This window comes from Atractosteus spatula, chromosome 4, assembly GCF_055471065.1.
Source record: "Atractosteus spatula isolate fAtrSpa1 chromosome 4, fAtrSpa1.hap1, whole genome shotgun sequence".
Taxonomy (NCBI): Eukaryota; Metazoa; Chordata; class Actinopteri; order Semionotiformes; family Lepisosteidae; genus Atractosteus; species Atractosteus spatula.
Window position 1 is genome coordinate 27,378,040 of NC_142709.1, and position 17,506 is coordinate 27,395,545.

A 17,506-nucleotide genomic window follows, 5' to 3' on the forward strand; every position below is an offset into this window, starting at 1 on the left:
GATTGCAATATTGGTGTGGCATGGTGGCGCAGTGGTTAGTATTGCTGCTTCACAGCGCTGGAGCCTTGGGTTCAATTCTAAACCTGGAGTGCTATCTGTGTAGAGTTTGTATGTTCTCCCCATCTTAGCGAGACATTGCTGTTAAATAGATACTTTATTGATCCCATGAGGGAAATTGCAGTGCAACAGCAGCTTAACAAAGACAACACAGCCACAGTATAACGAATGATACAATAATAATAATACAATACATACAATACATACAGTCCAAAGACATAGTGGTAGGTTAATTGGCTTCTGAGAATGCTGGCCATTGTGTATGTGCTTGCCTGTGTCTGTGCATTCCCTCTAACAGACTGGAGTCCCATCCTAACCTGTGTCTGTTGCTTACTAGGATAGATACCAGCTTACCCACAACCCTTTGAATAAAGTAGTTAAAAATGGATGGATGGAATTGCAATGTTCTAAAGTTTGAATTCGTAAGCATCATGTTACAAGTTAATTAACCATGTCTAAAAGGAGAGAACATAAAGAACATCTGGTTAAGGTGAGGTTGTTTCTGCAATTTTTTGACAGAAGAATTGTGGTTGAGTTTATTCTGTATATTGGGGTCAGAGAAAGTTGTTTTAGAAATAAGTATATTTATATATTCCACTGTTGGTTTTTTGCAGGAAAATTTGATCGAATTATTTATTTTATAATAGGAGCAATTTTTGTCAGTTGGAGTTTTTTCCAGATTTCCAGGTTAAGTGGAATAAATTCCCAGCTGTTGTGATAAAATAACAATTAATCCATAATTAATCCACACAAATAAATTTTCTGGTAACTGTGTTACCAGATATGCAATTGTTGTATATTTTCAGACATGACAGTAAGACTAGAAATGTTTGTTTATTATCTTTTTAAATCTGTGTTTGCTATGTGATAACAAAAATGAACAACAGGAGGAGGTTCATATGCATTATCTATCAAATGTTGAACATTTATATGTAAGTATTGCAGGTTCTTTCTATTTTGTTCTTTTCACACCCATATAGAAAAATATATTCTTATCTGTAGTGTTGCAAATGCAAAATAACTGAAAAGGAAATTTTTAAGATTTTTGAGACCAAATACATAATAATTCAGTACTCTCTGATTAAATGTTACGCAATCAATATTAAGAAGCAGTAGTGAAAAATTCAATCAATTTAAATTCATTCACTTGTAATATAGAATGTTGGCTTCACAAAACAGATGTTTATAATAAACTTTAGTAATAAACATTAGTTTTTCATAAAAATGAAATGAGTCTTTGAATCCACACTCATATTTAGATATTTAGTTTATATCAGTACCTTGAACTCTGCTCTCCTTAAAAGGAAAATGGTAGTTTTGTTAGCAATGTTTTGTGTCAAGTTGATAACTGATAAGACTTATAAAACGCTGTTGTATTGACCAACAGGAGATGTATTTACCATAATGTCATATATCGGTTGTGATGTCCTAAAGAAAAAAATAAGTGAAGAAATACTAATTTAAAATAAATCTATTCCTTACAGTTCTTATATTAATTAGTATTTTCGTTGGTAAAATATTCTGGTTGTTCTCTAGAATTTCCTGCTACTTTGTCTCAGTTGTTGTTGTCTTTTATTAATTTAGTCTGTGTATTGGCACATTCAAATAAAAACTATGGTCTGGAATAAATTTCAATTAATTTTTCACTCACTAATTCCAAATCCTATGCTTCATGTCAGTTTTATATTTAGTTGGCACAAGAATCCCCCCAAGCAAACAAAGTGCCTGCTCACAAGGGAAGCATTTAGGATTTGCTGTTGATGTTTGGGTTTATGTTTTAATTTAATCCAGGCCTAAGATTCAATAAAAGTTTGTGTGAGATAAAAATGATGAATAGCATTACAGAATTTTTGTGTTTCAGACCACACATGTGGTTCAAATTCCTAACTAAAATGTCATTCCATGTTCTAACAGATAACAGAGATGAGTTTTTTAAAAGATAATCATTACAGTGTAACAACCATATCATACTTCACTAGACATTTATGCCACATTCATGAGGGTTTATCTGAGCCGAGTATGTGTGGTAATTCAATAATTCCTCTGGCCACATTGTCAGACACAGTGCTGAAATGCTAATTGCTACTGAGCGATTGCCAAGTCTGCATACTCATATTAACATGCATCCTCCACTCTTGGTTTATTTCAAAAGGATGTTGTGGGTTATTCACTTCGTCACTTGATGCTAATTTCAATATCAAACTGAATGTGTTATAATTTTGTCTTCCTTTTTCCTCCCCTTCTTCTTTTTGTTTGTTTCAGGTGATTGACATTAAAGAGAAGCTGAAGCATTCTAAGAAGTTCTGGTCCACTTTACCAGACAGTATATGTGTGGATGACAAAGTGACAGCTGGCAAGTCGAATGAAGAGGAATGCTGGAATGGTCACACAAAGGGGAGGTGAGGTCGCAGAACTGTCACGCTGCTGGTATTATTTAGCAGGAGTTCAATAGGAGGTCAAATTCTAATGTTGTGCTTCTACTCCCTGGCTACCCCCAACTCTGCTTGCATCTTTTCTAGTGGCCCTCTCTTCACCCTAAATTCACCATTGCAGCATTTTCCCCCTGGCTTATCCTTCATAAGTGAGAGGGAATGTGACAGCACTGATCTTTGGCCAATACTGTCATTTCCTCAACTAGGCAAGTTATTGCCAAAGTATTAAGTACAAATTCATCAGCTTGTTTAATTGTTATTAAATGGTACTTGGGAAGCTTGCAGCTAGACAAACGGGGAAGAGCCATATCACCCCGCAGCTCACCACTGGCAGCCCACTGAAGCTAAGCAGGTTTGAGCCTGGTCAGTACCTGGATGGGAGACCTCCTGGGAAAAACTAAGGTTGCTGCTGCAGTGGGGCCGGTACGGGGCACTCACCATGTGGTCTGTGTGGCGCCGTCCTTCAGATGAGACATACTGTAAAACCAAGGTCCTGATTCTCTATGGTAATTAAAAATTCCAGGGTGTTTCTCATAAAAAGTAGGGATGCTACCCTGGCATCCTAGTCAAATTTCCCATTGGCCTTTACCAATCATGGCCTCCTAATAATCCTCATCTATGAATTGGCTTTGTTCTCCTACCCACTGATAGCTGTTATATGGTACGGTGTGCACTTTGTCTGCCATTGCATCATCAAGGTGGATGCTGCACATTGGTAGTGGTGTAGGATATAGGAGTCCCTATTACCTGTAAAGTGCTTTGAGTGGAGTGTCCAGGAAAGTGCTATATAAGTGTAAGAAATTATTATTATTATTAAAGTCTAACCCTCAATGGAATCAGTTGACCACAGTAATACTAACTGTGACTGTTAGATTTAAGTATAAGACCTGTATTAAGCCACTTGCTAAGATTAACCTTAGCAAGTGGCTTAATACAGTGTATACAGTGGCTTAATATTAGTGTATATATACAGTATATACACTAATATACATAGTGTATATAATTACATTTACATTATGCAGGTGAGGTACTGTAGGACGAAAGATTACACACATATGGTGTCATGAGAAGAGATATGCTCTCTCTTAAATTCACCAAGCAGATTCTTAAAATGAAAGCAATAAGCTAAACAGACCATGAGACTCTTTTCTTCTCAGAGGAAGTTTACTGCTTGTGTTAATTTTATTTGATGTTTTTCTAATCAGATCAAAAAGCTTAGCAGACGCATATTTTAAATCCATTTACTTCAGTGTGAGACTAATTGCATTAGCAGCAAAATATTGGACAAATGAGTTTTAATACTAGAGCATCCCATATGGGAAAAGACAAACCCCACTGATGAAGTTTCCAGATTTATTATTTCAGCTTACTTTGAAAGTGCGAGAAGTGTAACATTCATAAAGATGAGCAGCAGGTTCCTAGGAGTTCATTTTACTTTCATAAGTTGAAACTACCTTTACTTTTTTTTACCTTTACTTTCAAAGCTTATCATTGTACCTTCACTCTGAGAGGTTCATATTTTCCTTTTACCATGCACATGTGTTGCATATCTCTATGGCCCAAAGGCAACATTCCATCATGCTTTAATTTGATATGATATTTTAGAAATCCTGGCAATGTAGTAGTACTGTATCTATATTTCTATTACTATACCATTTGAGCCATTCATTATATATATATATTCATACTGTTTTTTACTACAAATTAAGGTACTTTGTTTCTAATCTCAAAACTTTCATTTACCTTATAATATGAAAAACAATTGAATAAGTCATGGTGATATGATGTGCAAAGACAATATCATAAATTTAGACTTCCCAAACAGTCATATACATGTAGATATAAACAGTGTGGCACCTCAAACCAACTGTAAAAAAATAATTTGTGCAATGTAGAAACATACATGTCCCAAAAATGATACTGGATGAGCATAATGTTTACAGGCTTTGTCTACTACACAAATTTTGATCATTTTGATAAATTTTAAGTGATAAACATGCACAGCAGTATGTAATGAAACTTGACAATATCATGATGAACCAGAGAATAATCAACAAAGCATGGAGCAAAGCTTCTGGATTCCCTTTTGGCAAAGAATTTCAAGTTGCTGGGAAGTCATGATGGCAGTCTTTTGGTTTCTATGGTAATTAAGCTTTGAAGAAATCCATACTGCTCTAACTTTGATGTCAGCTGAAAACATTTTCAATGCACTAATATGAAAAATCATAGTGAGATGAGAAATATAATTCTGCATTTGAGTCTTAGGTTGCAAATTAGTTGTAATGGCTTGACCATGAATTAAAAGAACTACACTAGTCTTAACTCTTTACTTGTGAAAACCCTTAGGAAATTCCATTATAGGTCTTGTCATCTTACATTTAAAGTGACACAATGTATTATATAGCCTGCTTGTGTTGCTATTTTAGCTTTAGTTTCATGACATTTTAATCAATCAGTTTTGTGGATAAAACTTTCAGCCTGATCCTTGTGTTTGTGAAATCTGTCATTGAATTTTGTTGTTTGGTAGTTGAGGAGTTCAACTTTAAAATATATGTTAGCAAAATGTAGTACACTGATTTTCATGCTAAATGCATTATTTCTGACTAACAGGAAGACAAGTGAATGTCATAGACTGCAGTGCAGGTAGGGTTCTCTTCTGGTGATGAATTTAAAATAGGTGACAAAGCACACTGCAGTTGAAAGCCATCTTTATCTGCCTTAATTTGCCTCGAAAGGATTTTAGTGGGATGACGCATGTCCATTCTCCATGTACAACACTCTCTGGTAGTTGACACAGCTGAGTTTTCTGCATGTAGGCATCTGTTCACAGTTTCATTAATAATATGCCAGAATGGCTGGCATATTTTTATCATTGTTTCCTTTTTTTTGGCCACGATGAAGCAATAATGCCACCAGATGGTATAATAAAAGATCTTTTATATATTTGGTACATACTGTGCAGACTCTTTTTACTTTTGCTGGCTTACAAGGCAAGACATCCCCCCCCCCATCTTCTGCCACCCCCAACAAGGGAGCACTCAAAATATTAAGACCAATGTTAAAATTTCCTGGATGTTTGATTGCATGCAATGTGTGTAAACCCAACTACTAGTAGTTTAGACAAGAGGGCCATATGAGGATTACTTTGGCAAAGAAACCAATTTATTATTTGTTCATAACCTGTGCAAAAGTTGGGTAACTTTTTTTATTTTGCATAGTTATTTTATCTGTTCAATAAGCTACACTGGCAGTGAGTGATTTCAGCATTGCTAATTATAATCATTTAATCAAATGGAGGTCCTTTCCACTCAAACCACTACAGTGTCCTAGTGAATGCAAACATTCACTTCCACACATTTAACTGCCACACAATTTAAAATAACACCTGCAGACTAAATGTAAGAATTGATTACAGCAGACCCTGCAGAACCTGATGTGCATCAATTAATCTTTCAACATGGATAGTTTAATAGGAGTTCACAGTACTCAGTGTTGTGAACCTTGACAAACATCTGTATTTTCCAAGAACATCAATATTAGTAGAACAGAAAAAAGTCTGAATTATTAAAATCATTATTGGGACTTTGTCATAGCTGAGTTATTCTTATATTTGAATAGTTACATGTGTCACCAGCTCCCCCAGAAGTTTTTCAGACACAACAATTAAGCAAACATACAGAGTAGATCTTAATGGGCAATTACTGAGTGTTATGTGTTCCAAAAATATTTTTGATATGTCACTAGATAACATACATTAATATAATTAATTAATTAAGTCTTAATTTATTGCTATCAGACTTGCCGTTTATATAACTTTCCATTTTTATAATTTTAAGTCAAATTTTATCAATTTATATTATTAATAATAGTACTTCAGACACAGGTGCTGTTAAATCATATGCCTCTAGCTAAAATGCCAGAGTGCCAAACAGTTTCTCTTATTCTGAGCTCTGACAGATAACTGCTGTGGTTCAGAAACTATGGCAATCAAACTTATAGAGATATGTGATGATAAAGTAGATAATGGATAGCTTGAAAATCACTTTAATTTCATGGAATGTTAAAGGCACAAATAAGATCAAATGAAAATAGATTTTAAATCATCTAAGAAAACTAGATTGTGATATGGCATTTTTCCAGGGAGCCTATAGATTTAACTGAGAGGAAAGTAAGCTAACCTAATCATCATTGGGTGCAGGAAATCTGTTTTTTATTATTTTCTTACAAAAATATGAAGTGTGGTTATACATTTATAAGAAAACTATGCAACATAATGTCATACATTTATCTTCTGATCCTGAAAGTAACTTTCTAATTTTACTGCCCATTTTTAACAATATAAACATTTGTTAAACAAAATTTTTTAAATACAGTACTACATTCTCACTTTTACCATTGGTAACAGGAGGCAATGGAAGCATTTTATCTTACCTAAAATTGTCGTAGTGCTAAATATAGTACAATAGGTAGCAATCTTCCCCCTGGAGCAACATACCAGGCCAGTATCCCAGTACGGTAACTCGAGCGCTGTGATGCTGGCTGTGTGGGTCTTTCAGAAGAGTGGATAAACCACTCAGGGACCTGACTACTTTGTCACTAAACATTGTACTGTTCATAAGTGTAAGGCTATAACCCTCCGTGTACTAGCTAAATTAATCTGTGGGTTTGCTCAATCTGACCAACCTAAAGCTTCTGCATAGCTCAACTGATGAAGCAATTTCATGTTTTTCTTCACCTGACCTGCTGTGTAATGGGGCAGCTGGTGCATAATGGGTGCTGTTTGTAACCTAGGTGAGTGCTGCACTTCAGAGGTGAATGAAGTCAGTCCTTTCCTATTTGTAAAGTAGGTTCCCAGAATTGAAAAAAATGTTATAAAAGGCAATTATTATTAATAATAATCCATCTATTTTCAATGACTCTTTTACTTCAATACAGGGTCTTTGTGAGACAGAGCCTAGCTCAGCAGACTGTGAGTGCAAGTAGAATATACCTTGTATGGGATAATCCCCTGAGAAACATCCCATTCCTCTGCACACTACAAAGAAAGCTCACAAGGCCATGGTCAGAATGTGTAAACCACACAGAAGGCAATCCAGGCCAGAATCAAACCCAGGACCCAAGTGCTGTGAAAGCAACTGCACTAACCATCACACCACTGTGTAATTAATAATAATAATGATTACTGTCAAAAACTAAATGGTTCATAAATGTCCATTCAGAGCAGAACATTGTTTTGAAATTTTCCCAGTAAAAAAAAATTCCAATTCTCATTAGAGAAGGCTTCTGAATTCCGTTGTCCCACCTAACCAATTAATGATGGTATCCTTCATAATAAAACAAAAATGTAGCATCCAAAATCAATGCGTACTTGAATGAAGAATCAGCACATTTACAGTACATGATCCTCTTAAAACAAAATTGAATTCTGAGTTACATATAAACACTATGAATATCCAAAACAAGATTAGGTCAGTAATTTGGAAGCACTGCTTTAAGACATGTAGTGAAGTTAGCTCATAAGCTAACTGTAATTTATTCAGCAGATATCCCTGAACACCATTAAGAATTTTTAAACCTAACCTGAAGGAAAACAGTGAGTGATAGAGATGTTCCTCAGAAACAGCAGGTACACACTTGTTGGTGGATTGTACTGTCTTAAACCTTTGAAATAAGAAGAAAATATTTTTCCAGTATGGATTTTAATCAAACGTACTGAGTATGGAGCCTTTTTTAAACATGCATGTGACTGGGTCTCACAAATCTATTGAATATAGATTCATAACATCGAATAAAAAGCATACACCTGAAATACTTTCCCATTGCAACAGAAAGGCTACATGTGGCCATTACAACAACCAAATCTGAAAAACCACCGCTCGTGTGAGTGGCATCCTAAACACTTGGGGCCTGTCTGAAAAAAGTGGTTCTAAGGTCATAAAATCTAGTTCTTTGCAGCCGTGTAATTAACACTTTATTTTGTATTTTCTATCCCTAAGATTCTGGAATGTGACAACATTATCTGACAATAGAAATCTATTTAAATTATTACTGGCTTTAACAAAGATGTACAGTATGATGACCACAAAATATTTGCAAAAAAATACCCTGGACTTCTACCTTTTGCATGTGCTCAAACATGAATTATAAGCAGTGAAACATATTTGGGATATCTGAAGTTTTTTTTTTTCCATAAGACACTCAGACGAGTATTGTTGCAGTTGAATTGTCCTTCTTTTGTTTTCACCTTGCTATAAACAAATTATGAATTATTCCTTGTTTTCTTGCAGGTACTTTCCCGAAGTTTTAAACAATGGTCTCACAAACCAAATGAACAACCCGGAAGTTGAGGTGGACATCACAAGACCAGATACCTTCATTCGTCAGCAGATTATGGCACTACGAGTAATGACAAACAAGCTGAAAAATGCATACAATGGGAATGATGTCAATTTTCAGGATGCAAGTATGTATCATTATCATGAACAGAAATCATATTTATTTTTACAACAAGTTAAACTGACTATAGCTGAACAAATTTCATTTGTTTTAGTATTCCAGCATATTATAGCTCATTATTGGATTTAAAACCCTTGCAAGTACAGGTAGTAGTTTTTGTTAAAATGTAGCATGAAACACAACCATATCTAATTTTTGTTCTGGATCTATTCCATCACAAATATCATTTTTCCAAATGATTTAGTGTACAAACATATTACAATCTACAGCCACTTCCTGGACTTATCAGAAAAACATGATAAGCCCTTAAATATCCTGATATGACTTTCATCTGGTTCTCCAGAAGGTGTAAAGCACTTTCTCAATATGCTGAAAAAGACTATGTCTACCTCTTCAGGAGGGATATAAACATAAAAATAATGGAAGTGATGGAATAATGGAATTTCTTGAGCTGCAATTTTTGTGAAAAGCCTTGAACAAATAATTTTCTCATTGAAATGAATCTAGGTATAAAGATAAGAATAGTTGAAAACCTACACAATGGCCTGAAATTAAAAAAAATAATGGGTTAGAATTACTAGAATTAATAAAAGGGGCAGCTGTATACCCTGGTGATACACAATCACTCTATTGACAGGCTTTTCAATTTACTGAAAATGTAGCTGTAAAAGCCTTTATTTTTACTAAATGTTTATAACTGCATTTGTTGTTAATATTGCTTTACAGGTGATGAAGGCAGTGGTTCAGGAAGTGGCAGTGGCTGTACTGAGGCTTGTGTTACGGAGTTTGACTTTGTCAGTACAGAAGCTCCCGCAGTTGGTGCAGACAGAAGTGAAGAGAAGGCTTCAGCCATCAGACCAAGCTACTCTCTACTACTGACCTTAGTCTTGACCTGCACGCTGTTTGCACTACAGAGGCAATGGAGATAATGCTTGTAACCATGTTGATGGACAGCGGGCTTTGCTGTTTTATTCACACCTGAAACAGGACTACAATCTTGGCAGTTAAAACAGATTTTTTCAAAAAAAGAGAGTGCAGTGCTACAACCTGCTTCCCCATTTCCAAAGAATGCTTGGTGCCATCTTGAAGCAGCTTATGCCAAACTGCTTTCTCCTCCTCCAGTTCTTTCAGAAGATGTTCTACTGGAGAACAACTTACTATTCAAGACATTATTTTAAAGAAAAAAAATGTATATTTTTTTTCTTTTATATGGAGAAATGTTGAGGTCTTACAGATTTAAGCATTGCCCAAGAAGTCTTTTCAATTCCCCAGGAAAAAAGCTTCCACAAAAAAGTAAAAATCAAAAAAAAAAACTAAGCAAACCTCTAATGTACCACTGTGAGAATGCATTGAAAAGTCATGAGTAACAACTTTAAAGATATGAGCTGTCTGGTATTCAAGACTTCTAAATCTAGCCACAATCTAATTTTAGATATGGGAAATATGGTATTTGGGGGGTGTGGGGGGGGTTACATATACTTTAAAACCTCAAGCGATTGTTTTGATAAAGGGACATTTTTAAATAAAGTTTACTTCAAGCATCTGCATCATCCATGGTTTCATTACCAGAAAGCCACTTATTTCTAGTAAGGGCTCTAGTGACCCTGAACCTAACCCGGTAGCAAAGGGTGAATGGCAGAAATATATCATACAAGAATAAATCTACAGAAACCAACTGATGTAACCGGCATGTCTTAGCATGTGGTCGGAAAGCAGAGCATCTGGAAAAAAAAGGGTGCAAAACAGATGAGAACATCCTTTCTACAAACAGAAAGCACCCAGACAGGAATTAGACCCAGGACATAGGAATTGTGAGGCAACAAGATTTGCCCAGCCTTTTAAAACTTGGTATAGAAAAGCAAATACAAGTTCCAACTGAGTTTTCCTAAAACCTATGAACAGTGATTAAGACACACAATGTACAGTATATACTGTATACTGTATAATATACATGTTTTTTACATTATTATTTACTGGCTTTTAATAAAGGACAGCTCATATCTAATCATTGTTTTGCTAATGGCTATATTCTGTTACTTTAAATGCAATTTATTTTCTACTGGTATTTCATAAAAAAGTTATTTATAATAGGTTTTTATTCAATGAGTAGCAATTACTGATCTTATTGAAGTGAAAAATGGAAAATGCCCAGCCATTAGACTTTACCTCCACCCTTTTGGGTGTGCTTTGAATGAAGCCAGGAGTATCAGAATTTCCCAAGCAGCACCTGAGCCATTGTTAAAGGAAACTGCATGTTTGTTGTTTGAATTGGGCCCTTGGTATATTTCACACCTCAGAAAGCAATTCATTTCTTTTTTCCTCAGTCGTTTCTCCTTGCTGACACTGAGCATGCTCACAACAATGGTCTGTGCTGCTGAAAATGAAAACCTTTTAATACATGTATTTTTTAAAAGAGGAATCATGCTGCTCAGCTGGAGAATGTAACCTAACAAAATGGGAGCAGAACTTTATTTCACCTTTTTGGTCTTAGTATTAATCATCTATTTTTATAATCACAGATTTTAACTTTTATCTATTAGCTCAGGGTTGACATGTCTGTAAACATGTGAAGTGTTTTGTCAACCGTTTTTTTAACTGCACATGCTAGACTTGCTCTTACTAATTCACTTATCCATCCAGCTATCCAAGGGAAAACAAGTGTTTGTGTCCAAATAATAACAATCCTTCCAGCCCGGCAAGAGATTTGAAAAAAATAACCAATCTCTTTTGTGTCACAGGCTATTCACTATGGATTTATACAATAGGTGTGCCACATTGAAGTCATCTATTTAAAAGTCAAAATTTAAAAGTCCACCTCAATTCTTGATCAGAAGTCATATTTTCTATATAAACATTTCACCAAATAGTAGGTAACAATGTTTTCAACAACAAACACCACTTTGATTGCTAACACTTGAGAGCATGTGAAACACAGCTCTTTGTTCAATCTTGTGAGATGCAATTTCAACACTTAAAGATAACAGCTTATGTCAGAAATAACCCGAAGCAATCTTTCTGATGTCATAGCTTTTTCGATGCAGAAACAAGTGTTAAGTGACATTTTATTTCCTTCCTATTATATGAAGTCATTTTTAAAGTGTTTTTTTGGTATAAAATTGGCAGATATTTTCAAGGCAGTGTTGAAAAGATTCTGAACCATCTTACATCAGAAACTGATGTTGAGCTTCATCTGGCTCCTGCAAAGCATCAGCTGGACATGTAACATTTTGTTTGGACTTGTAAGCAACACGTTGTTTCCTTTATGTGCTACTGCTCACTGCTTTATAGATATATACATTTGCAGTTCATATCTGCCTTACATGTGTAAAGTGTTACATTGTCATTAGTAAAATGCTTAAAGGTTTTAAGTTGAAATTAAAAACAAAATGTGGTCAAGTCATGCTATACAAATAGTTTAAAGAGAGATTAGGAGAACCTTTTTTTATTAATTAACATTTTGTAGCACTTCCATCTATTACTGTAATTGTTGGCAATTGACACCACAGTTCTGTGGACAGAAAGCTAGCAGAAGGAAAATTGGGAAGGTTTAAAAAAAATAAAAGGTGTGGAGTGACTTCAGCAGGTGATATAGAATACAGACTGTACAACACTGTGCAGGTTAGTAAAGGTCTTTTAAAAAGAAGGAAAGAAGATGCAGTGTGGTTCTAATTCTAATGCCACTGAACAGTGGTGAAGCTGAAAGGCATAGCAGAGCTGGAAATGAGAAATTCAAGTGGCAGTGACAACAGAGTAAAGGCTGAATGCACCAGTAAGAATATTCAACAGTGCAGCAAGAGCAGTGACTGTGAAGAGGTTGAATTACTGAAGTTGGCTTTTTCTTCAGAAATGAAAGCCAGTGGAAAAGTAATCTCAAGAGTGGAGTTCCTATTCCAGAAGTTCAAACATCACACAGAAGCTAGCGGCTCTAAAATAGAATTTAAAAAAAATATTTGAAACCACATTCTTTACCCTTTAGGTTTTCCATCTAATGCTAAATAATTCATTGGAACTATAAACTTATCTTTACATTTTGTGTATCATGTCTAGTCTGGATTTGTGGTTGTTTTTAGTTTTCTCATTACCAATTTATTTCAAAATACTGCCTGAATGAACAGGTAACACATATGTTGGTTAATGAGTGCAAAAGCATTAGAAGAAATAAATAAAATATGTTAATTTGTAACTGATTATTACTTTCACGCTGGGACTGAAGCAGTGTGAATGATCCAGAAAACAAAAAAACGAATAGGATTAATAAACTGCTTTATATGAAATATTTACTGTACTGACTTAGCAAGCGTTTTTCGTTAACATTGCATCTTGAATGAGTGATTTACAAAAATGTTGCTTTGTCTTGTTAAAAAATAGGTTTCTTTACATCAGCAGAAATATTCCTTTTGAAAAGCCATGTTAAAAAATATACTACATTACAATTGGTTAGGAAATCCATACAATGACATTTTACTGTGCACAGCAGCATCTAGAGCACTGCTCGAAAAGTAAAGTTACTGTGGAACTGATTTAAGCAAGTATGGTTCAAATACCACACGGCTTACAAGTTGTACAAGCAGACATGCCTTACAATTTTTTTAAAACAATTATAATGGTTTGCATTTGGGTTTTGTTACTCTTTCTTGTATACAGACAAATAATGAAGGTGTGCTAATAAACATTTATTAAAAATTAAGTCTGCTTGCTCTGGCTGACTTGCATTTACATGTTTTTAAATTATGGAATACTTCTGAGCTTTTTTCTGAAAGTTTCTTACAGAACTCTCGTATTCAGTATTCTTTTCTATTGTCTGCTTATAAATATGTGCTTGTTGCACTGAATGCTTTCATGCATTTATGTAAAATAGAAATTGCAGATAAAAATTCAAGTCACATGCTGTATGGGTTACATGATGCATTCAAGTCAAGTACAATACAAATGCATAGATGATCAATACTTGATGTGCCCACTGCTGGTTTCAAGAAAGCAAGCGGCATGACATAGACTGACAAAAATACCTCTGTAAATGCACCTGCACTGACAGAAATAGATCTCCAGGCAATTCTCAACATATATCCTCAGGCATATGAGTTGTTGAGACTTAATATTTAGAAGACCAAAATTCTCCATAAACAAAATCCAAATGCACACACTCCAATGCCAGTCATTCAAATTCAGGATGAGTATCTGATGAATGCAGAGTACACTGGGAGTCATATATCACAGAAGGGATAAACTGCTGTGGAAATCCATCACTTGAGTGCTGCAAGTGCAGACCTTGGTGGAGAAAGTGGATATTTGAACTGAAACCTGACTGAGGGTTTACAGTGGTGTGAAAAAGTGTTTGCCCCCTTCCTGATTTCTTATTTTTTTGCATGTTTGTCACACTGAAATGTTTCAGATCATCAAACAAATTGAAATATTAGACAAAGATAACACAAGTAAATACAAAATGCAGTTTTTAAATGAAGGATTTTATTATTAAGGGAACAAAAAAAATCCAAACCTACATGGCCCTGTGTGAAAAAGTGATTGCCCCCTAAACCTAATAACTGGTTGGGCCACCCTTAGCAGCAACAACTACAATCAAGCGTTTGCGATAACTGGCAATGAGTCTTTTACATAGCTGTGGAGGATTTTTGGCCCACTCATCTTTGCAGAATTGTTGTAATTCAGCCACATTGGAGGGTTTTTGAGCCTTAACCGCTTTTTTAAGGTCATGCCACAACATCTCAATCGGATTCAGGTCAGGACTTTGACTAGGTCACTCCAAAGTCTTCATTTTGTTTTTCTTAAGCCATTCAGAGGTGGACTTGCTGGTGTGTTTTGGATCATTGTCCTGCTGCAGAACCCAAGTGCGCTTCAGCTTGAGGTCACGAACAGATGGCCGGACATTCTCCTTCAGGATTTTTTGGCAGACAGCAGAATTCATGGTTCCATTTACCACAGCAAGTCTTCCAGGTCCTGAAGCAGCAAAACAGCCCCAGACCATCACTCTACCACCACCATATTTTACTGTTGGTATGATGTTCCTTTTCTGAAATGTTGTGTTACTTTTACACCAGATGTAATGGGACACACACCTTCCAAAAAGTTCAACTTTTGTCTCGTCAGCCCACAGAGTATTTTCCCAAAAGTCTTGGGGATCATCAAGATGTTTTCTGGCAAAACTGAGATGAGCCTTTATGTTCTTATTGCTCAGCAGTGGTTTTCGTCTTGGAACTCTGCCATGCAGGCCATTTTTGCCCAGTCTCTTTCATATGGTGGAGTCATGAACACTGACCTTAACTGAGGCAAGTGAAACCTGCAGTTCTTTGGATGTTGTTGTGGGTTTTTTTCTGACCTCTTGGATGAGTCGTCACTGCGCTCTTGGGGTAATTTTGGTTGGCAGGCCACTCCTGGGAAGGTTCACCACTGTTCCATGTTTTCGCCATTTGTTGATAATGGCTCTCACTGTGGTTCGCTGGAGTCCCAAAGCTTTAGAAATGGCTTTATAACCTGTTCCAGACTGATAAATCTCAATTACTCTGTTTCTCATTTGTTCCTGAATTTCTTTGGATCGCAGCATGATGTCTAGCTTTTGAGGATCTTTTGGTCTACTTCACTTTGTCAGGCAGGTCCTATTTAAGTGATTTCTTGATTGAGAACGGGTGTGGCAGTAATCAGGCCTGGGTGTGGCTAGAGAAATTGAACTCAGCTTTCCAAAGATGTGATAAACCACAGTTGATTTATGTTTTAACAGGGGGGGCAATCACTTTTTCACACAGGGCCATGTAGGTTTGGATTTTTTTTCCCTTAATAATAAAAACCTTCATTTAAAAACTGCATTTTGTGTTTACTTGTGTTATATTTGTCTAATATTTCAATTTGTTTGATGATCTGAAACATTTCAGTGTGACAAACATGCAAAAAAATAAGAAATCAGGAAGGGGGCAAACACTTTTTCACACCACTGTATCATGCAGTCATCTTTTCTACTTTACTACAGCGGATTCAAAACATGGACAACATGTAGAACAAACATATAAGGACTGCAGTCCTATTTTTACATTTGAAGTGGGACAAATGCACGAACATTGTTCTCTCTCAAGCCGACACTACAAGCATTCAAGCTATTGTATCATACTATCTGTTCTGTAGGGCTGGTTATGCTGTTTGACTGAGAATCCTGGCTCCCAAAGAAGGCTCTCATCTCCCATCTCACTCAATGAAAGCGGAAGAGTTGAGCATAGTCAAGCAAGAGCAAACATTGTTGCACCCTTGTTCATCCAGTTTTTAACCAAAGTCTCCCCAGACTGGATCTTGGTTAGAATTAAGCAGACAAGATAAAGTCAAAACATGCATCAACGATCTTTATTTTTCCCCGGACATGGGATGACATCCAAAAACAAGACTTGGGTCAGTTTGATAAGATATAATCAAAGTAAATATGACAAAAGCACACATGAAGAAATACAATATTGATTTCAAGTCAGCGATTTTGGCCCATGCCTGAATCCGATTGAGAACAAAGATGCACATAGACATAGACGCACAAAGATAACAGAATGAAAATGGAAAGCAAGAATGTCAAAGACATCTGTCATGACCAGGTCACATAGTTCACATTCGTATTATTAGGCTGTGGTTGGACTCTGTCAAATGCATCTGACGACAGATGCTTCATCTAATCCAGTGATACAGCAGACCAGTGAAAGAAGTTAATCTGAGATTGAAGAGGAAAGTACAGAATGACACTTGCCAGGCAGTGAGGGACATTATTATGTTGGATGAAGGGATCATGTTAAACATAGGTGCTGCTGTAACAATGGGTGTAGAATTGGTCTCATACTTAATCAACTTTATGATGTAAAAGGAAACCCGTGTAAGGGAATATCACTGCTGTTGACAATACTTTCAGAGAACCTTTTGTCACTTCCCTTGTATGCATGCACCTTACCATTCCCAACTGAGCCACAGTACACTGTGTTTTCTAACCAGACATACTTCATTCCATATTCAGGAAGTAACAAGGGATGTATTTTACATGCATATCACAACTTTTCTTGACATCAGAGTCATACAGGTTAACTGGGTGGTGTTGCATAATTAATAATCAGGGGTGAAGATGTGGTACATTTCTAAATGTTTTAATATATATTTATATTCCCATATGTTATTCCCATAAAGATACTGTTTCCCTGCCTGACTGGAAAAGTTTCAATAATTATTTTGTATCTGTTTGACAACTTGAAGAGAAACTGGCATACAAAATAAAAGCACTTGCCAAAGCTCAAACTACACTGCTATTTTAAAAATTCAATATCTTAAAATCTTTGTGAAATAAAACTATTACTTTAAAATCACAGACATAGAATTAACACCAAATAAAATTTAAAGCAATTAATACAACCACTGAATGCTCAACAAGTCATAATCTAGCTTTCACTTGTTTTTCCAAAGTGTCCCAAATACAGTACCATTGAAAATGAAGGGCTTAAGTCTTGATTTAAAAAAAATAAGGAATGGGAAAAAAGCCAAAAAACATATTTGTACTCCTATGCCATGACAGCAGAAATAGAGATCTTCAG

The 17,506-nt window shown here is 35.7% G+C and overlaps 1 protein-coding gene across 1 annotated transcript in view; it reads left to right on the top strand.

The window, feature by feature from the left end:
- The window catches only part of gpc6a (glypican 6a), a 337,751-nt gene extending 327,486 nt beyond the window's left edge, over nt 1-10,265 (top strand). The window contains exons 7-9 of the mRNA XM_088913348.1: nt 2,320-2,456; nt 8,777-8,952; nt 9,672-10,265. Coding sequence (XP_088769474.1) covers nt 2,320-2,456; nt 8,777-8,952; nt 9,672-9,874 — 516 coding nt within the window. The 3' untranslated portion in view covers nt 9,875-10,265. The remainder of the gene's footprint in view (nt 1-2,319; nt 2,457-8,776; nt 8,953-9,671) is intronic.
- The last annotated feature ends 7,241 nt before the right edge of the window (nt 10,266-17,506 follow it).